This window comes from Manis javanica, chromosome 5, assembly GCF_040802235.1.
Source record: "Manis javanica isolate MJ-LG chromosome 5, MJ_LKY, whole genome shotgun sequence".
Taxonomy (NCBI): Eukaryota; Metazoa; Chordata; class Mammalia; order Pholidota; family Manidae; genus Manis; species Manis javanica.
This window is the reverse complement of record NC_133160.1, coordinates 162,961,586-162,984,714: the sequence shown is the minus strand read 5'-3', so window position 1 is coordinate 162,984,714 and position 23,129 is coordinate 162,961,586. Positions and strand designations below refer to the sequence as shown.

The window sequence follows — 23,129 nt, the reverse complement described above, 5'->3', positions numbered from 1 at the left end:
ATTTGCATCCCTATGCTTATCGCAGCACTATTTATAATAGCCAAGATATGGAAGCAACCTAAGTGTCCATCAGTAGATGAATGGATAAAGAAGAGGTGGTACATATACACAATGGAATACTATTCAGCCATAAGAAGAAAACAAATCCTACCATTTGCAACATGGATGGAACTAGAGGGTATTATGCTCAGTGAAATAAGCCAGGCAGAGAAAGACAAGTATCAAATGATTTCACACATTTGTGGAGAACAAAGCAAAAATTGAAGGAACAAAACAGCAGCAGACTCATAGAACCCAAGAATGGACTAACAGTTACCAAAGGGAAAGGGACTGGGGAGGGTAGGTGGGAAGGGAGGGAGGGAGAAGGGAAATAAGGGGCATTACAATCAGCAGATATAGTGTAGGGGGTGGCATGGGGAAGACAGTGTAGCTCAGAGAAGACAAATAGGGACTCTGGCATCTTGCTATACTGATGGAAAGTGACTGCAATGGGGTATGGGGGGGACTCAATAATAAGGGTGAATGTAATAACCACATTGTTTTCCTTGTGAAACCTTCATAAGATTGTTTATCAGTGATATCTTAATAAAAAAATAGAAGGCAAATTATGTCACTGTTGTGCTTAAAATACTCCAGTGGGTTCCTAGATCACTCTAGAATCAAAGCCTAAATATTTAAAATGGTCCACAAGGCTTCCATGATCTGACAGCCACCCTACCCACCCCCATCCTCTGCAGATCTCACCTCCTACTTGTTCTAATTTGTTCACTCCCCTAAACCCACTGTCTGCCTTGCTGATCCTCAGACACATCGAGCACTCTTGGCATTTGCTGTTTCCTCTGCATAGATGACCCCTCCCCTATCAGATATCTTCATAAATTCCTCCCCCACTTCCTGCATTTCTGACCAAATGCCATCTTTCCAGTGAGAACATCCCTGGCCACCCTGAAATTTCATCTCTTCCCACATAGTTGTCCCCATAGCCCTCGTACAGGTAGCTATTGCCACATGAAGTGAGTACAAACCCATTCCAACCTTTGGGCTTCAAACATTTCTTGGATTTCTGGGTCAGCTGGGAAGGCTCTGTTGTTCTAGGTTGGGACAGCTCTGCTCCATGTGTGTTTATTCTGGGGCTCGGGGCAATGACAACATCAGAGGCATAAGCAGGCAAGCAGGAACACACAGCCTCTGACTCAGGCATCACAATGATACTTTTGTCCCATTCTACTGGCCCAAATTCAAGGGGTGAGCAAATACATTTCCTCCCTTTTAGTGGGAGGAACTGCAAAGTATCAGCAAAGAGTATGGGCATAGAAAGGGGTGAGGAATCAGGGCCAATGGTACCATCTACTACATCATGTCCTCTGATATCTCATGTATTTACTAATTTGTTTGTGCTATCTTTTCATTAGCTACTGCATGAGGGTAGGAACTCTGTTTCATTCACTACTTTACCCTAGTGATTAGAACTGAGTAGATACTAACATAGCAGGTACTCAATATACTGAATGGGTAGATTTACCACTCGCACACACAGTCATTCAATATGGCTACTGTATGCCAGGAACTATGCTAAATGGTGAAGATACAGTGGTGAATGAGGCACATGACAAATGTGCTCAAGGCAACAAACTAGTAGTCTAGTGAGAAGACAGATGAATAGACGGGCAATTATTAACATGATACATACTAATAGTAGTAAAATAGCTAACCCAAAGTTAAACAAATCATCCGTGGTCACACAGCTCATAAATGTTGGAGCCAGAACTCAAGTGCCCATGGTCTGGCTCTAGAACCAATATGCTTCACTGCCTCAGCACAGGTGCTATCTCAGAGACACGGCCTGCTGTGGAACCAAAGATGTAGACACATGACAAGGCTGGGAGGGGCGGAGTGAGGAAAGGCTAGTCTGAGAAAGGGTCAGCCTTGTCTGTCCTCTCCTAGAAAACTTTAATTTTCTTATCACCAGGAACTACATTACTTCATGAACCTAAAACCAACAGCAAGGCACACCTCAACTTCAGATAAAAAAAACGTGAAAAATGGCCAATGACAACTATATCATACCACTGACTGTAAAATGCATATTGGTTTACAAATCAAAATATGACTAAAAAAGTGTGCATTCTGCATGTCTTCTTGCTGTTTCCTCTGTATATAATACATACATGCACACACATACATATGAGTGTATCTACTACATACACATTAATGCAGTCTTGTCTTTTTTAGATTTGGTTTAATATTCAACAGTATGACTCCCCATTAAGGATCAGTTTTGATGTCACCAAGCCTAAACTATGGAAATCTTTCTTTTCAAGGAGGCTTCCATATCCTGGTCTTTCCAGTATTCAGGTATACTTCTTTTATTAACAATTAAATGTAGACAAAGTGAGGAATTTTAAATCATTATACTGGGTAGCCAGATATTTTTGACCCTTAATTCTAATCCTAGCTATTTATTCTATAGTAATATTTGTTTTCCAAACTTAGCTGAGCCCGATTCATAGTAAGAAATACCAGCATACCGTGAACAAGTATACAAATACATGAAAGAAAAAGTTTTGATATGCAGTCCCATGACATAAAAGTACCATCAAGTATATGCAATTTCATTTTTTCAATGCTGGTCTCCACTCACTATATTGTTTCATGACTGCTATTGAAACATAAAATCAAACTGCAGGACATAATCCACTAGGGGCTCATAAAATTAACTTAAAGGGTCTTGGTGAGCAGTAGATTATAAGAAGCACAAGAACTGTTATTAAAACTTTGCTTTGATTAGCTAGTTATGTATGTTTATACTGGGTATAAATATATATTTTTTACTGTGATCCAAACCTCTCAAAAAAAAAAGGTTTAAAAAACACCATCCTAGAGAAATTCTCCCATGTGTATAAGGTGACATATACTGGATTTTCTGTAGAAACACTGCTTGCAATAACCTATGAACTGGAACAAAAGAAGGGACAAATGATGGTACATAATTGTAATATTTTACAGTAGTTGTATGAATTAATCAACATTAATGAGTCTTAGTAAGCATGCTAAAAATGTTTGCTATCATCTCTAAATACAATGTTAAGGATGAAAAAGCAAATTGCATAGTCACGGTATTAAAACTTATATTAAGTTTAGAAAACATGTAAAACAATACAATGTATTGTTTAGGGACACATGTCTATAATAAAATCACAACACATCTTATTAATTTGCCTGTCTTTACTGACTATAATGTAGCAGGCAAATATATTCATGGTTATATCCTGTAAAAATGCCTGGCACACAGTAGGTACTCAATATATGTTGAATGAAAGAGGGCTAAAAGACAAAATCAGGTCATGGCTACCTCTGTGGTAAGAGAGAGAACAGAAATGAAATTGAGAAAGAATTACATAGTACTGTAATTTACTTGTGATATTTTACTTCAGGTGAGTCATGGGTACATTACATTATCCTTTCTATCAGAATGAATACCTGAAACTTCATAATTTAAAAAATATTTAGAAAAGGATACATAGCTATTCAAAGTATAACTGATCTGTAGAATTTTTTAACTATTTTCTCCTTTATAGCCAGAAGAGCTAATTTACCAGCACACAGACAAGGTGGCTGCAGCTGAGCTACAAGACAGGTGGGTCACATTATACCCATAAATCCACACATCATCTGTCACTAGGAGTGTAGTAGCAAACTAAACGATTCTCAACCTGGATCAGTGTGAAATAATTTGGGCAATTAAACTTTAACTCCTATTTATGGACACCAACTACAGGTGTGATCTCTAAGTCCCAGGGCTCAGAAGGAGGCTTTAGCATCAGCGTGGTGTGGGACAAAACAGAAGTGACCTCCAGCAATGACACATAGTTCTCCAAAACTTTACTTCAGATTAGAGCTCAACTTCATGTTGTTATGGGTCTTGTTCAGAAATACCATAATCCTTAGCTTAAATATGCCTCTTTTGTACAATTAGTGGCTTACTGAACTTCAACTGGCTTGTAAACTTAACATACAGAGACAGCTCATAAGAGCCCATTTGAGACCTTACAACCCTTATAACCCTGCAAAAAAAACTTACTCTCCTGATTTCACAATGTGGAAACTGAGTTTGAGAGAGGAGCACATACTTGTAAAGTGCAAGAGGGGGCTTCTGAGTCCAGCCAGATCTGATTTCAAAGCCCATATGCCCTTCCTACTCTATCTGCTATATCAAGCCGTGTGAAGAGCAGGATGTCAAATGACATGAGAATGAATGTGGACCTTTTAATGTATTATTCCTAGAAAACACTAATTTCTTCTCAGTTTCAGACTTCAAATAAAGCCTTGTTTGGGATCCCCACCTGTAACAGCTAACTCCCTCCAAAATCCTTTTTGTTTCTTCTAGTAGTTCCACGATATTTTTTATTAGACTCACATCATTTACTGCCCCGTTACTGATGAAGTGCAAGCCAATGCATCCACACTTTCTTGCCCAGACCAGCTTGAAACCCAAAACAAAGGTACCTGCTATGTACCAAAAGTGGATCCTCTAGCTATTGAGCAATAGGAAGCTGGCTGGATCCCTAAATCTGCATTTGGTTAGGGATGAACAAGAGGCTTTAGAACTGGCAACGTTTCACTTCAAGTCCCAGCTCCCCTGCTTCATCAAGCCACCAACCATATCTCAAACTGTCCTCTCATAATTGGGACAATATCCCCTACCTCATATGGTTATTAGACTGTAAATATAAAAAGCACTTAGCATAGTACCTTGTACATTAGGACTCAACAAATGATAGCTATTTTCTGTGGTGTTTAAGCTTCACATCCTATGGCTCCAATACCTAGCACGTTAACCATAAAGCAGGATATCAAAACTTAAGTTGCAGTGATGATGGATACTTTAAAAACAGCTTTAAGGTAACTTAGCAGGATAATCCTCATGAACAGTCATGGGAGGAAGAATCACTGTGCAACATTAGTAGCCCTACAAATATATAAAGCTTTCAACATAAACCCCCTCTTGTGCCTGGGTCTAACTTACCCGCCCGTATATACATTACCAATGAACAAAGTGATAAAACACAATAATGGAAAAAGCTTTTGCTAAATGTATTGAATTTGGCTACCCCCCAAGCTGTTCAGGGCTCCCTTTTGTGTTACACTGCAAGCACCTGTTCTGACCTTAGGATATCATATTCCTTCTATTTATAGATCTATTCCACATCCCAACCATACACAATCCTTGAGGGTACAGATCACCTATGTTAATTTTCGAATCATCAAGGATTAGCCCACATTGGGTGCTAACTATGCCTAGTGAATGACAACTCCCCCAACAATGTGATCAGATAACCACCTGAATCCCCACAATATACAAATAATACTTTTGCTTACAAAAGAAAAAGTCAAATCAGCAAATAATGGAACTTACTTTTTTTGAACAGGATTGAAAAAATACTAAAAGAAAAAATCATGGACTGGAGGCCTCGCCATCTAACTCGGTGGAATAGGTACTGTACCTCCACACTACGTCACTTCTTGCCTCTGTTAGAAAGAAGCCAAGGAGAAGATGTAGAAGATGACCACAGAAGAGAGCTGCTGAAGCAGCTGGGAGACTACAGGGTAAGCACAAACGGCTCTAAGCTGGGCCAAGAGCTTCATTTTAACTGGGAATTGCTCAGTAATGGGTTTTTGGAATCAAAATATCTACATTGCTCACCGAAGTACAAAGCAGCAACAGCCTAGACTTAAAACTATTTACCCACAGCACTCCTCTGGGAGCAGTGGGGAACTGGGTCTTTGCAGAGTTTGGTGGGTGAGATCATCCCAACACCCAAGGCCCAGTGGCTACAGGCCCTGGTGCCTCCTAATCACACCTGAACCCCTGCAAGGAATCGACTGACTGGGAAGATGGCAGTGAAATAGAAACCTCTTCCCAAAACCACATATAATACAAACATATAGCAAACACAACTAATCGCGAAAGAGCGGTCGGAAAGAAGACTGTGACAGACTGCCTACATCTGGGGAAAAGAGAAGACCTCATGAAAAAGTGTAAAGTAGCAAAGCTGCAATCCAGTGGGACCCTAGCCCTTCCCCTACCCCAGCTCACCAGAGAGAAGAGAAACAGAGCAGGAAGCAGGTAGAAGCTAGGACTGCTGAACACCCAGCACGGGAGATCTCCAGGAGCACGAACCTACATCACAAGGTGCTCTGGAAATCAGTGGGGTTGGAAAGCAAAGACAGGCAGAATACTCAAAAAGACTGAGATTCCAGGCACTGTGGAGAACAAGTACCCACAACAGGCTGCTCTGGGACAAAAGAAATGTGGGCACTTTGAAAGACTTCCAACAGCAAGAGGGCTGCTAAAGGGACAAGGATTACACAGAGCTTGATAATCAGGAAAAAGGACAGGTGAACAAAATTGTCCTGGCACGCTCAGCCAAGCGGATTGGGACTTTCAGGAGCTTCACGCGCTCCATCTCCCTGGCTGGCAACACAGCACCAAGGCCCCCCACTGCAATACAAAGCCAGCTGCTCCTTCCTCCCAGCCGGCATCAGTTCACAAACAGGCTGCCCCCACCCCATTGTGCCAGATCAGCCAGAGGGTGGCCCCACTTACAGCAGCTACAGGGGCGTAATGCAGAGGCTCCACCCTGTGTGCTTGGCCCACTGGCTCTAACAGTGAAGCAGGCACTGCAACTGGGAAGCAGAAAAGAGCTCTTTCCTCCCAACAGGCACAGGTGCCACTTGCCTGAGAACCCACTATCGCTCCAGGTGCTGGGCAGGTCCAGAGAGTAGAGCTTCTGGGCACTAGAGGGTGCTGCCTACACAGTTATTATTCCATAGTAATCATTACAAATATGAAACGGCAAAAGAACCTGGTACAAACCAAAATCCCACAAACACAGAAAGAGGGCTAAATGAAACTGAAATCACCAATATTCCTGATAAAGATTTCAAAATAAAAATCATGAACATGCTCAGGGAGCTAGAGAAAAATATTCAAGACCTCAGGGAGGAATTCAAGAAAGAAATAGCAACTTTGAAATAGGCAGTATCCAAAATGAAACATGCATTGGAGGGATTTAAAAGCAGCTTAGATGAAGTAGAGGAGACAGTAAATGAAATAGAAATTAGAGAACAGGAATACAAAGAATCTGAAGCAAAGAGATAAAAAAGGATCTCTAGGAATGAAGAATATTTAGAGAACTGTATGACCAGTCCAAATGAAACAATATTTGCATTATTTTGCATTACAGGGGTACCAGAAGAAGAAGAAAGATAAAAAGGGATAGGAAGTGTCTTTGAGGAGATAATTGCTGAAAACTTCCCCAATCTGGGGAAGGAGATAGTGTCTCAGGCCATGGAGATGCACAGATCTCCCAACACAAGGGACCCAAGAAAGACTGTTTCCAAGACATATAATAATTAAAGTGGCAAAATCAAGGATAAGGACACAGTATTAAAAGAACGAGAAAAATGATCACAAAGGAAAACCCAGCAGGCTATCAGACTTCTCAGCAGAAACCTTACAGGCCAGAAAGGAATGGCATGATTTAATGCAATGAAACAGAAGGGCATTAAACCAAGAATACTCTACCTGGCAAGATTATCATTTAAATTTGAAGGAGGGATTAAACAATTTCCAGATAAGCAAAAGCTGAGGGAATTTACCTCCCACAAACAGTCTCTACAGTGTGTTTTGGAGGAACTGCTAGAGATGGAAGTGTTCCTAAGGCTGAATAGCGGTCACCAGAGAAAATAAGACCACAGTAAAGGAAATAGTCCAATTAATGACTAAACAAATGGAAAATTAAATCAAGTACCCCCCAAAGTTAGTCAAGGGATACACAAAGAGTACAGAATATACCTAATATATAAACAATGGAGGAAGAAGAAAAGGAAGTGAGGGAAAAAAAGAACCTTTAGATTGTGTTTGAAATAGCATATTAACGAGTTAAGTTAGACTGTTAAGACAGTAAAGAAGCTATCCTTAAACCTTTGGTAACCATGAATCTAAAGCCTGCAATGGCAATAAGTACACATATGTCAATAATCACCCTAAATGTAAACAGACTGAATGCACAAATCAAAAGACACAGAGTTACTGAGTGGATAAAAAAACAAGACCCATCTATATGCTGCCTACAAGAGACTCACTTCAAACCCAAAAACATACACAGATGGAAAGTGAAGGGATGGAAAAAGATATTTCATACAAAAAATAGGGGGGAAAAAGCAGGAGCTACAGTACTGAGATCAGAAAAGTAGACTTCAAAACAAAGAAAGTAACAAGAGACAAAAAAGGACATTACATAATGATAAAGGGGTCAGTCCAACAAGAGGATATAACCACTATAAATATCTAGGCACCCAACATAGGAGCACCTATATATGTGAAACAAATACTAATAGATTTAAAGGAGGAAATAGAATGCAATGCTTCATTTTAGGAGACTTCAACACACCACTTACTCCAAAGGACAGATCAACCAGACAGAGGCACTGAACAACACATTAAACAGATGGACCTAACAAACATCTACAGAACACTCCACCCAAAAGCATAAGTATACACATTCTTCTCAAGTACACATGAACATTTTCAAGAATAGATCATATACTAGGCCACATAAAGAGTCTCAGTAAATTCAGAAGGATTGCAATGGTACCAAACAGCTTCTCAGACCAAAAAAGTATGAAACTAGAAATAAATTATCCAAAGAAAACAAAAAAGCCCACAAACACATGGAGTCTTAGCAACATTCTCCCAAATAATCACTGGAACCATAACCAAATGAAAACAGAGATCAAGCAATATATGGAGACAAATGAAAACAATAACTCAACACCGCAAAAAATCTGTGGGATGCAGCGAAGGATGTGCTAAGAGGGAAGTATATTGCAATACAGGCTTCCCTCAAGAAAGAACAATCCCAAGTGAACATTATAAACTCACAATTAATGAAACCAGAAAAAGAAGAACAAGTGAGGCCTAAAATCAGTAGAAGGAGGAACATAATAAAGATCAAGGCAGAAATAAATAAAATTGAGAAGAATAAAAGAATAGAAAGAATCAATGAAAGCAGGAGCTGGTTCTTTGAGAAAATAGACCAAAACAGATAAACCTTTAGCCAGACTTACCAAGAAAAAGAGAGTGTACACACATAAACAGATTCAGAAGTGAGAAAAAAAATCACCACAGACACCACAGAAATACAAAGATTTTTTATTAGAGAATTCTATGAAAAATTATATGCTAACAAACTGGATAACCTAGAAGAAATGGAACACTTTCTAGAAAAATACAGCCTTCCAAGACTGCCCCAGAAAGAACTATACAGGGCAAGTACCAACATAATAAAGGCCATATACGACAAACTCACAGCCAGCATCATACTTAACAGCGAAAAGCTAAAAGCTTTTCCTCTAAGATTGGAAACAAGACAAGGATGCCCACTGCCCCCACATTTATTCAACATAGTACTGGAGGTCCTACCCATGGCAACAGACAACACAAAGAAATAAATGCATCCAGATTGGTAAAGAAGAAGTTAAACTATCACTATTTGCAGATGACATGATATTGTACATAAAAAAAACCTAAAGAATCCACCCCAAAACAACTAGAATAACTGAATTGAATAAAGTTGCTGGATACAAAATTAATACACAGAAATCTGTTGCATTCCTGTACACTAATGATGAAGTAGAAGAAAGAGAAATCAGGAAAACAATTCCATGTATAACTGCATCAAAAAGAATAAAATACCTAGGAATAAACCTAACCAAGGAGATGTAAGACCTATGCCCTGAAAACTACAAGATACTCATGAGAGAAATTAAAGACAACACCAATAAATGGAAATACATCCCATGCTCATGGATAGGAAGAATTAATATTGTCAAAATGGCCATCTTGCCTAAAGCAATCTACAGATCCAATGCAATCTTTATCAAAATACCAACAGCATTTTTCAATGAACTAGAAAAAATAGTTCTAAAAGTCATATGAACCAAAAAAGACCCCGAGTAGCCAAAGCTATCCTGAGAAGGAAAAATAAAGTGGGGGAGGATTACACTCCCTGACTTCAAGCTCTACTACAAAGCCACAATAATCAAGAAAATTTGGTAATGGCAAAAGAACAGACCCATAGACTGATGGAATAGACTAGAGAGCACAGATATAAACCCAAGCATATATGGTCAATTAAAATGTGATAAAGGAGCCATGAACATACAATGGGGAAATGACAGCTTCTTCAAGAGCTGGTGTTGGCAAAACTGGACAGCTACATGCAAGAGAATGAAACTGGATTATTGTTTAACCCCACACACAAAAGTAAACTCGAAATGGATCAAAGACCTGAATGTAGGTCATGAAACCATAAACTCTTAGAAGACAACATAGGCAAAAATCTCCTGAGTATAAACATAAGCAACTTTTCCTGAATGTATCTCCTTGGGCAAGGGAAACAGAAGCAAAAATGAACAAATGGGACTACATCAAACTAAAAAGCTTTTGTACAGCAAAGGACACCACCATTAGGAGAAGAAAAAGGCATCCTACAGTATGGGAGAATATATTTGTAAATGATATATCCGACAAAGGGTTAACATCCAAGATATATAAAGAACTCACACACCTCAACACCCAAAAAGCAAATAACCCTATTAAAAAATGGGCAGAGTATATGAACAGACAATTCTCCAAAGACATTCAGATGGCCAACAGGTACATGCAAAGATGCTCCACATCACTAATTATCAGGGAAATGCAAATTAAAACCACAATGAGATATTACCTCACACCAGTTAGGATGGCCAGCGTAAAAAAGACTAAGAACAACAAATGCTGGTGAGGATGTGGAAAAAGGAGAACCCTCCTATACTGCTGGTGGGAATGTAAACTAGTTCAACCAGTTCAACCATTTGTGGAAAGCAATATGGAGGGTCCCTCAAAAAACTAAAAATAGAAATATCATTTGAACCATGAATTCCACTCCTAGGAATTTATCCAAATACAAGTTCTTAGATTCAAAAAGACATATGCACCCCTGTTTATTGCAGCACTATTTACAGTAGCCAAAATATGGAGGCAACCTAAGTGTCCATCAGTAGATGAATGGATAAAGATGTGGTACATATATGCAATGGAATACTATTCAGCCATAAGAAGCAAATCCTACCATTTGCAGCAACATGGATGGAGCTGGAGGGTATTATGCTCAGTGAAATAAGCCAGGGGCAGATAAAGACAAGTACCAAATGATTTCACTCATTTATGGAGCAAAACAAGGCAAAACTTAAGGAACAAAACAGCAGCAGACCCTCAGACTCCAATAAGGGACTAGGGATTACCAAAGGGAAGGGGTTAAGGAGGGTAGTTGGGGAGGGAGAAGGCAATTAAGGGTCATTATGACTAGCGCAAATAATGCAGGCGGGTCACAGGGAAGGCAGTATAGCACAGAGAAGACAAGTAGTAACTCTATAGCATCTTACTACGCTTATGAACAGTGACTGTTATCAGGTGTGGGGGTCGTGATAATATGGGTGAATGTTGTAACCACAATGTTGCTCATTTGAAACCTTCATGAGATGGTGTATCAATGATAACTTAATAAAAAAAAGAACAAATTCCAGTGTAAAAAAAATTAACCTGTCATTAAATAGTAAAATGCATCTATAAAATGAAAATACCATTTCTTATAAAAGGATCCTATAAAAAATACCTTTTATAAAATACATTGCATGAGTATTATATTAAATGAAAACATCTGGCACATCATTTTAGACTCAAGTGCATGAAGGTGAAAGCAATCACTCCATCAAGTTTTTCAAAGGTATTTTATAGTTATTGCTTTTCACTGCTAAGAAAAATTCTAAGACAGTATATCCTATCTACTGCCTGCTAATGGTGTGTTCACATCCCACAGGTGAATAATAAAACCAAGAAAGCAGTTTCAGACTAAGGCAGTAAACCTTGTTGGCTGAACAGTGTGAAGTCAGGATGGACATTTAATTCTGGTCACTGGCTGAGTTACCCTTTACCTTCTAAGACCAGGTTTTCATTTTCCAGCCAGGATGTTTCCAAGTAACAGAAAACTTGGTTCAAATAGGCTGAGCAATAAAAAGAATGTATTGGCTTATGTAGGAGGTGTGTAGATATCAGGACTGTATCACTTATCTCCAAGTCTTCCCACTCTGCTCTCCTACCTGTGATGGCATCATTCTCAGACTGGCTTTTTTCATGGCAGCAAATGGCTGGAAGAGTTCCAGGCAGGACTCAAGCCAGGATACACATTGTCCAAAGCAGGACAAAGCATCTGCACACCTTTATTCCTAGCAGACTTCCTGAAACTCACTTGGATCACACAGCCATCCCTGTATATCAGTCAGTGTGGCCAGGGGGATAGAATGTGTTGATTAGCTTAAATCTAGGTCCCTGGAATTACATGAGTTACTCTGCAAATCAGGGGCTAGCAGAAGAGGGAATAGTGGTGGGTGGCTGAGTGACTAACAGGTATCTAATAACACTAGGTCAACATGTTAGCCACTAAGAAGACACTTAGCCCCTTCTCCATTTTCTGTATTGCTATATATAGCTCAACAGAAAAACAATGACTTCAAGATGCAGAACTTATTAAAAATATTAAGGGTTGCATACATTTATAGAGAAAAAATACAGTGAAAACTTCAGGTGTCACTGATGCCTACAAATCTTTTTTTTTTTTTTCTCCTTCAGTTCTCTGGATTTCTCCTTCACATGCCCTATTCTGAACTGAAGCCTTTAATCGAAGCTGTATATAGCACTGGAGTACATAATATTAATGTTCCTAATGTTGAATTTGCTTTAGCTGTATATATCCACCCATATCCCAAAAATGTTTTGTCTGTTTGGATCTATGTTGCCTCCCTTATACGCAACAGGTAATTTTTTATTTGTATACTTTTTATATCACGTAAAAACTGTAATTAGGATGTGAGAATACTTTTTTAAGTGATGTTAATCACAAGAAAAGAATATCTGCAAATAAATAATCATTTTCAAACTGTGTAAAGTAAGTATTTTTATTGAGTAGTCTGCCTTGTCTCTGCCATTCTGACCCTGAATTCAACTGACACTGCCACGGTTCCCCCTTACACTAAGTCTCCTATTTCTGTGCTTCTGTCCTTGCTCATCTTCTGCTTGGAATGCCCATCTTTGCCTGTGCAGAAAATTAATCACACTTTTAAGACCAGAAAAACACCACAAACTTTCTGGGATAAGGGGGAACAATTTTACAAAATATTATTTCAATTTTTAATGCTGAATACCTAAGATTTTATCCTGCAGAAACACTGAACAGACACATGTAAACACATTTGCATATATAAACATACACCCATTGAGCAATATAGTATTTTAGGGGAAAAGGGAATATATTTAAATATTTATCAGAAGGGAAGCACCTTAAAAAATCAAGACACTGTAATGGATTGAATGTTTGTGTTCCCCAGAATTTGTATCTTGAAACCCTGATACCCTATATAATGGTGTTTGGAGATAGGGCCTTTGGGAGGCAGAGGCAGGAGCAGGCTTGCCTCCTCTCTAGACCATGTGTGGATAAAAGGAGAAGAGGCTGTCTGCAACCAGAAAGAGCCCTGACCAGAAATCAGACCTCAGCACCCTGATCCTAGAACTCCCAGCCTCCAGGACTGTGGGAAAAAACTGTCAAGCCCCCCAATCTATGGTATTCTGTTATAGCAGCCCAAAGTAAGACAAACAAAATCACGTAATACTACACTAAACCATTAAAAAGGATTAAAAAATGTGCTAACATGGAAAAATGTCCACAGAATACAAATACATTAGGCAGGATTTCTCACAGCAGCACTAATGACATTTTGGGGCAAGTAATTCTTTGTTCTCAGTGAGGCTGTCCCATGTGTTCTGGGATGTTTAGCAGCATCCCTGGCCTCCACCCACTCGATGCCAGTGACAACCAAAAATATTTCCAGATGTTTCCTAATGTCCTCTTATGAATAAATTGTCTCCAGTTGAGAACCAGACACAACTGGAATATGATCTCACTTAAAAACAAAACACAAAGGGACCAAATTAAGGAAGACTTCACTTCCACCTTTTGCTTTATTCCCTTAAGCCTTCCTCTATCAGATTATACTACTATTATATGTATACATACCTCTGATACCTCTCCTATGAGCTCTTCTAGGGAGAGTTCAAGGACTAACTCATGACAGTCATCACCAGTGTAACAACATACAGACAGGACAGCACAGTGGTTAAGAGCATAAACTAGAGAAATCCCAGTTCTCACACTAAATAGCTGGGTAATCAATGGACAAGTTACTTAACCTGTTACTTATTTTCCCCTTAGACAAGACAGGCATAATCACATTACCTATGTCCTTGTATTGCTGTAATGACTAAGTCAGTTAGTATATACAAAGTATTTAGACACTGCCCAGCACTTAACATCTGATGTTTGTCAGGCACCAAAAGCATTTTATATAACTGTTCCCTCTATTTCTAACAATGAACAGTTTCAATAATTCATCAAATCAATCACAAAATCACAGATAAATTTAAAACAAGTATAATAGTGTTTCATTAAAAACTCCCCTTCAGTTAGTAAAGCAGCAGCAATACTGTATAAAAATTAAATGCAGATTATGCATCTCCCCATACAATTGGGGGGGGGGGGGTAAGGAGGATAGTAAACACTGAGTTTCCATCTAACAATGTGCCAACATACTGAAGTCAGTTTGGTTCAGGATTACTGCCAAGTCCTATTTAATGGTTTGCTGACATCAAGCAGCATAGGACAAAGTCCCTATAGGTAATAGACACCTCAATTACCTGGAACCCCTGGGGGAAACAGCTGCTCAAGTTAAATGATTTAAAAGGATAACAGTTAAAGTACTAAAACATCATTAATGACTTTTTTCCATAATTAACAAAAAATTTCCCCCAAAATATACTGTTTTCTGATTACATGGGGGATAAACTTTAGTCCTCCCTTCCTGACTGAGCCATGGTTTTATATGAGTAATTCTACGATGCAGTTCATGTAGACACAGGTACGATCAAGTATGGAGTTGGATGGGACTCACTGCAGAAGAATTTGAAACGGTCGCTGATGTGAACTTTTCAAATTAAAAAACACTTGGGAAACTACAAAAGTCAACCTTATAGAATAAACTGACCCTGTAACTGCTTACTAAGCTCAGATTTCTTTTCACATTCTCTAAGGGAATCAACATTTTTACTTCGTGCTTAGGCCACACTTCCAAGGAGGAGCCCAAATGTAGCAGTGCCCCTAGACAGAACTGCCTGAGCGTAAGGCAGAATCACAAAAGGGAAGACCGTCTGCTTATACAGATGCCCTGTCCTACATACAAGGAAGGTGAAATTTCAGTCATTTGATACCTTTAGAGCTGATCTTCCCTTTGAGTGTTTCATTAAAATGTTAGTGAAACTTAAAAGCACAAGTGAATTCTCCTAACTTATATTCCTATCAAATGAGTCTTCCTTCATCTTCAGACAACTCGGTCTAAAAGTTTTCTCTTAGCCTGAACTGAAATCTGTCTACCTCTATTATCTTTCTTTCACCTACTACTCCATAAAACAAAATACTTGGGTAATAATAATGTAAAATTACCCCCTCTCCCAGAGCCTTACATCTTTTCTAAAAATAGATGGCATGCCATGTACTATTTTCTTCTTCATAACATAAAATGACATACAGTATTACATAAAACTGATTCAGTATGTGCCTTTCTGAATACTAAGTCCCCACTCCTATTATCTTTTCACACAGCAATGAGGGTTACAAATTCAAATATTTTGAATACTGTATAATTAACTTCAAAAAGACAATTCAGCTCAACAAAATTAGTTATCTGTCTAAAACTGTTGGTCAGGGTCACGATTTCATGGAAAAACTCAAAAGACAAAAGATTTAATTCTATTTTACAAAACAGTAAACCTGCACTCAGATTATAATAAAATCACAACACAGAAGAAATTACTTGGTAAAGTCCTCAAAGTAGATTTTATTTATACACTTCTTCAAATGATTGCGGAATTTTAAAAAATCCCTCCCAAACTTGACAATTTAGGGACAGTGGTAAGAACCAGCGGTGGTCTTTAAAGAAGGCAAATATAAATACACTGGTGCTTTGCTAGCTCAGTGAGCTAACAGCAAGAAGCCAATTTATAATTTCAAAGAATCTTATATGTGTATGTTTGAATTGGCCCTCTGAGAATTGTTCAAATAAAGGAAACATTATGGAAAAGAGACTAGTGTCTAAATGTGCAGTTTTTGAAAATAAAACTTTAGAAATTTATGTTTGAAATGATCTGCAAAGCTTGGTACAGTGTTTATATAGAGAAAACCAATAACCCCCATTGACTTTAAAACTCAAAACAATCAAGAAAATACTTTAAATGGCATGGCATTAGTAACATTCTTTTCAAGGCATTCAATTTAAAAGAAATCGGATAAAGCTGTTCTTACACTTGTGAAAAGAACTAATCCCCTTTCTAAAACAAAAATGTGATTTTCAAGAGAAACAACACTGTACAATTCACTGGTAAGTTAAAATTTGAGGCTGTAGTAAGTAATGGGGCCAAAACAAGTCACTCAAAAAGGGATGGTTAACACAAGAAATGTGCTGTAAGTAAAGTGCATGAAAGGAAGCCTGCTCAGCTAAATGAAGTAGACAAAGGTCAGAAGTCAAGGGTCATTCGCCAGAGCGGCAGCAGGCTCGAAAACCACACTGCAAATTCTGGCATCCGCTGGCGGTATCAGCATGAGGACCTGTATAAAAACAGAGAAGTGTGAAAGGAGGAATTTCCTAGAGATCACATAATAATAATCTTGTTTATGAAAGAGCTGATACATTGACTTTTTTTTAATAGCAATACATGTTAGCATATAAGTAAATCTCACAATGAGTGTATAAGAAATTATTCAGACACAAAAACTGCCCATAGCAGCTTGACTTTAATGAATATATCCTTATGGTCCAAAAGCTAAACAAAAGAAGGGAAAGTAGTAATTTTTGGCACCCATCTTACAAAATAAAAATCTAAGAAGAAAAGGAGATAATCCACAAAAGGACGACTGCCATAGCTAACTTAACAGATTTCTTATTTTGAACATCCTTTCCAGAAATAGAAGGCAAAAGAGCCTTATCTGTAAAAAGATCAGCTAAAGAATCCAGTATTGAGCAATTACAATAAACATTCAAAATTTTTAAAAAACTATATAGACCTAAAAAATAAACTATGTAAATATATATAGACTTAACATGTTTGCTATATGTTTGTTCAACATCTATAGCCAAAATAAATCAGATAGGGTTAGGTAAAATTATCTTCCAGAGTTAAGTATATAATAAGTGATTAACTGAATGAACACATCAAAGACTTAATAAAAATTGTGATTCAATTACAAAGAAAGGTAATAGAACACTTGTGGAATAAGTGACATTTTATCCCAGTCACATTATGCTACCCAGACACTAGATAAAAGATCCATTAGGGAACATAGCTGAGAATTAGAAAATGTCAAGGAAGAAATATTATGGCACATATTCAAATGTTAAGTACTCTAAATGAATCATATTCAGTTTTCATAAAGGCAGGCAAATGTGGAGAAGAATGTTTAAGCCATAATGAAGCTTCCGTATGTCTGCACCATGAGCAAATAAAGAGCACTTAATTATTTACTCAAAACCAAAATACTTGCCATTTTGATATGTAAGGATCATATTAAAAAATATATGAAATGAGTTATGACTGAAAAATCTTAGTACTCTGAAGTGATATCTAGGTTAATTCAGAAACATTTTTTACATTAGCTTTGTTTTTTAAAGTAGCAATTCATTAAAGTAACAACTCATAATCCAAAGAAGGCAATAATGCTAATAGTAACTACTCGCTATTGAACACACAGGACACTTCTTCCCATCATTTAACATTTCCTTGTATTCCTGAAATGGCATATATGAAATACAAAGGACAAATTTCTTAGGATATACAGTCAACAAAGTATAATGTTCATATGTTTCACTATGCAAGTAATAAAGAAAAGAAGCTAATGAACTTTACAAGCATATACAAAACCATAATAGCTTATGGTTTCATTTATTTTCAAATACTTACATTTAACTTTACTTATGTTTAACTGGAATATGGGGGGCAGGTAAGAGAATGGGCAATAATATTTGAAAGAGCATTCGTCAAAGGTTCTAACTACTGAAGCTGGTAACACATGAGGATTCACTCGATCATTCTATATGTTTGGAATTTTCCATAATAAAGTGTAAAATTTCAAATATGCAATTGAATTACCAAAAGCCCATTATTTAATCAAAATTAAAATCTGTTCTATTTTTAAAAAAGAAAAAAGTTGAACATCAAATCACAAAGTAGCATTTTTGTTAAGATTATTTTCCCTTAAAATAAGATAACAAGGTTAGTCATCTTAACCAAAGTCAAAATACAATATCTTAGTGCAAATTATCAGATATTAGAAAAGCCCTGATAAGAAATCCTATGGTTTGAAACTCTTCTCCTACCGTTAACCTTTGCCCAGGTTTTCTCTTTGAACGTATTTTCAGCTTTACTATAAGCATCACCCAACCCTCCACACTGCCCCTTCTTAGCTTGTCTTTCCTCACCCCTTACACACAGCAGGTCACTGCTTTGCCAGCCAATCACTTAGCACCTTCAAGACCCAATCATCTGCCTTACTACCATTACCCTGCCCTGACTTTCTGGGATGAAATGCCTGAACTAATTATTTTTCCAAAGACGTATCTATAATTTTCTCAGTATGTAATTCTATTCTAATTTTTTTAAAGGACAAACTAAGAAGAAAGAGAAATAGAGACTTTTGTACAATTTTCCAGACTAAAAAAAATACATATTTCAAAATGACTATATTCCTATATTTTTAAAAACAGGTAAGGAAGAAACTTTACACTGAACTCAACAGTGGCCTGGGAAAAAGTCATAAGCAGTGTCTGAAAGCAATGAAAGTAAAGTATGGTACTAGTTTTCAAGGGAGAAACTAAAAGGAATCCTCAAAGAGCCAAGTGGATCAAGGATGCTATTCTAGAGATTCACATTTTTCCAAATACTACGCAATTTTCCATCATCCTCTGCAAAAGACAAGGGCCCAGCATCCTCAGGCCCACCTTGGCCACATGGGTCACTCTTTGTTCCCAAAATCTAAGGGATGGTAGTAGGAATTGGGAATTACAGAGGAAGAAAAATACAGTAATACAAACATGTGCCCTCTATTAGGCAGAAGTAACCCAATTCTGCTAGCAGTACATCGTTAGCCATCACAAAAAGAAGTTCTCGCTCACACTGACATAGAATGTGCCCCCTCCCTCAAATATACATTAGAATATTTAAGCATCAGTATAAAGAGAAGGAACTTATCAGTGTTCCAAATTTGAAAGCAGAATCTACATAGAGAAGCTTATGGGTTCTTAAACAGTAACTATAATACTACCTCAAAACTACAATCCCATCATAAGGTCAATGACAGTGTCTGATCCTAATAATCCATCAAAATGATGTCATCCATGGGGAAGATTTTATTCTGAAGGCCTGAAGCAAAGCAAAAGTAAAGACAACCCTGCTTTTAACTTAGTCTCATATTGTACAAAATAGGAGAACAATTTCCAAAACATGAAAATCAGAAGCAATGTTAACATAAGACCCTTAGGCACAGAAGGACTGTTAAGGAATAAATGGACAACAGAAAAAGCAAGGCAGCATTAGGAAAGAAATAGGACTATACTGCCAAGTATCTCAAGCAGACATGAGGTAGGGCAGGGACATGGGACAAGCATCATGATGGACTTTTTCTGCCTATGATGAAAAGTGCAAAGATATAAACAGTTTAGTAAGAACAGGAAGGACTCCATCTAAAGGCTAAGATTTCATATGAAAAACCAGGGACTTAGAAGGCAAGATTCCTAACATACTCTTTGGTAATCAGCTAATGACCGACCCTATCTTAAAGCCGGGAAGTAGTCCTAATGATACATCCTCACTACTGGAGGGTAACCACTAACTCTGGAGTAGAACAGAATCAATAAATTCCTTGTGTTAAGTTTATTTTACAGAATTATCTAGAGGACTGACTGGGTGGTGACATGACATCTTTCACCGGAGGGAAACATAATGAGACCACTTGTCAAGCCTATAGGACCCTGCCCCGCCCTTTGCCCCATTCTTGAAACCCTTAAAAGATCGAATCCTAAGCCCTTATTATGTGCACCTCCTCTCTGAGGTTGCCTGCACTCCCCTTTCTTTGAGTATTTATTTTTCGCCTTAAATAAAGATTTCTGACTGTTCAACTTACTGTGTTTTGTGTTTGTTCTCTTTCAGTGGTAAGCATCTTTGTTACTTCACTATTTCACTCAATCTTCTAGACATTGGCAAAAGTCTTCACACACAGGGAAGGGTTGGTTACTGAGATCTCTGATTTGGGATTGCAAGTTTCCGTTGCCTGGGTGACCCAGACAGGAATGCAGCTGTACAATCATGCTCTTTACTAGCCTGCCCAAAATCTCCTTTCTTTGCCTTTGGGAAGTTCTCAGAACATAATCTCACTCCATCCAGTGCTCTGAGACTCCCCCAGATCCTGGGGTGATAGGGGCTTAGTTCCCACACTGTGCAGATTCAAGAGGACACTGGAGGCCAGGTGACCCTGGCTTTAGGAGTTGGCAAGGTATCTGCCTCATACCGAGTAGGAACTTCCCTTTCCTCCCTGTGCTCTTCCTTGCTCTCTGCTGCCTGCACACCGGCTGACATTCGCTACTACTCTTGCTGTCATGAATTCCTTCCTTACCTACACTCACACAACCTGTTTGAGAATTCATTCTTGATCAGAGTCAAGAAGCCTCCCCCGCCCGGGGTTGAGGTTTCACCTAGTGTGCAGGGAGAAATCTCCCCAGATGCAGCTGCCCAGCAACAGACAGATGTGCTTCTGTAGACAATGAAATTCAAAAGGTAGTTTCCTTCAATTATTTACCACCAGCAAATGTCTATACAGGATAGAAAACTCAAATGGTTATCACACATGAAGGCTAAATTACATTAAAGAATAGTAAAGAAAATAGGAAAATAAAATTTGCATAATCATTAAATAAAATCTTAAATGGTAAAAAATAAATTTTGTAAGAACGCATTTTTTAAAAAAATTAGATAAAAAGAGCTATTAAGATAGCTACAGTTATTTTTCAAATTTTTATTATTAATTGGTTTTTCCTGGATTTTAAGCATGTTACTTTACTTATGCTTGTATATCTGCACTTACCTTCACTTACCTTTAATTCCTCTTTAACTTAAATTAGAAACATAAAAGAGCAAATCATCTCAAACTGTTTTACCTCCAGAACTATGAGCTAATCTACCTTAATTCACAAATTACATATATATAATGAAATGCAAATCAGTTCAAAAAGTTTACTTGCTATCATGGTTCAAATGTTCTTCAGAGCTCTAAAACTATGCAACTCCATTTAACACCTCTTAAATAACAAAGACTGTTTTAAATGTTATGGCTAAGAAATTTCTTTTATTTAAATCTTAACTTTAACAATCAACAAATTTAAATGTCATGAAGAATCATTCAGAAGAATCAAAAATGGCATTTTATATCAGTACAGTATCTTGCTCACAGTAGATCTTGTCTAAATGTCTGATACTAATTTATCTTCTCCAAAATTTCTGGTAGTGCTTAAGAAACACACCACTCTGCTATACTTATCTCTTGTTATTCAGTTTATGAATATTGTTTATCAGTATTTACTTCTTTTAGTTAGTAATCTGGTAGTTAACTATAGAAACTTTCTTTGACAAAATACATTTTTAGTTAACTCTTACTGTCAAATATTTAAAATATAATGTGCCACCTAACTATGCTATTATTCTAAGACCATGCATAAAACATATTAACTTTCAGAATTAATAAAAATTAATAATAATAGAAAGGGAGCCCCCTAAGCAGCCACCGAACATTTACTTTAAAAGCTGAGGTGTAGTGTAGTATAGTGTAGACACTGGATCAATCCTGTCATCTTGCAAAACGGGATACACTGCAGCCTTATTCTAACACTTTTCTAGTTGTCCATAGTCCTTTTAAGGAAGAGGTTATAATCAGAGCATTGCTTTAAGAGCAACTAGCTGGAACTCCGGAACACAAGTTAATATCACAAGTCACCCTGTGAAGTTTAAAGAATTTCCATTTTCCCCCAAATCATGTTTTAAGAAGCTGTAAAAAGAGACTTAATACTGGATTATACAAGCACTGTCAATTTCCTTTCAAATCTTCCAGATATCTTCATTAACAGTCATTTATTGAAAACTACCATTTACTTATCAAAAAAAATCTTATATTCAACAAAAAGAATGTAGCAGCTCCTTTGGAATACTTTAATGTTTATATATTCAAAACCAGCTAAGATGAAAGGAATTCTGACATCCTAACAAAGTACAAAAGATTTTAGATATTTAATTCTCTCATTATATAAATTATTTCAAGATGTTTTAAAAATAACAAACACAGAACAAGTAGACAGATCATAAAAATGAACTGAGACCCAATTTCCACCACCCCGTTACATCTATATACCCAAAAATAAATACGATGAATTAGGTTGTGAGATTTATTCCCACAACCATACCCTATGCTGAAATCCATGTGGACAATGCAAGTTCAATGTTTAAATGTTTCCTTACAGAAATAATTGCTTACTGATTACTTCTTATTATGTCCTATAAGCCTTAGGGTAGTACAACACTGAACCTACAATGACGTAACTGTACATTAAAAAAAAAAAACTCCCTTCTCAAACTCTCTGCATCTGCAGAAGCAGCTAGTGCTTCACTGCATCAATCACACTTTAGTTTTGCACCCTTAGCAGGTTTTAACTAAAATGACATTTATTTTCACCATTCATTGATTATATGCTGAAAGCAACAGAGAGCAAAGAAATGCTCCCACCTAGTATCACTATTTCAAGAAACTGGGGAGGTCATCTCCTTCATCACCAATGTGATTTCAGAAATAAGAGAGCTGTGATCTCGTCTCTTCATAGATGTTTTA

The 23,129-nt window shown here is 37.5% G+C and overlaps 2 protein-coding genes across 7 annotated transcripts in view; one reads left to right on the top strand and one right to left on the bottom strand.

The window, feature by feature from the left end:
* Positions 1-15,881, top strand: part of CC2D2A (coiled-coil and C2 domain containing 2A) — a 133,406-nt gene extending 117,525 nt beyond the window's left edge. For all 6 annotated transcript variants that reach the window (XM_073237816.1, XM_017670565.3, XM_073237820.1 and 3 more), the window contains 4 exons: positions 2,233-2,355; positions 3,579-3,637; positions 5,430-5,607; positions 12,734-15,881. In XM_073237816.1, the coding sequence (XP_073093917.1) occupies positions 2,233-2,355; positions 3,579-3,637; positions 5,430-5,607; positions 12,734-12,922 (549 nt within the window). In that variant the 3' untranslated portion in view covers positions 12,923-15,881. The remainder of the gene's footprint in view (positions 1-2,232; positions 2,356-3,578; positions 3,638-5,429; positions 5,608-12,733) is intronic.
* A 138-nt stretch (positions 15,882-16,019) lies between these two features.
* Positions 16,020-23,129, bottom strand: part of FBXL5 (F-box and leucine rich repeat protein 5) — a 42,919-nt gene continuing 35,809 nt past the window's right edge. The window contains exon 11 of the mRNA XM_036990616.2: positions 16,020-16,814. Coding sequence (XP_036846511.1) covers positions 16,738-16,814 — 77 coding nt within the window. The 3' untranslated portion in view covers positions 16,020-16,737. The remainder of the gene's footprint in view (positions 16,815-23,129) is intronic.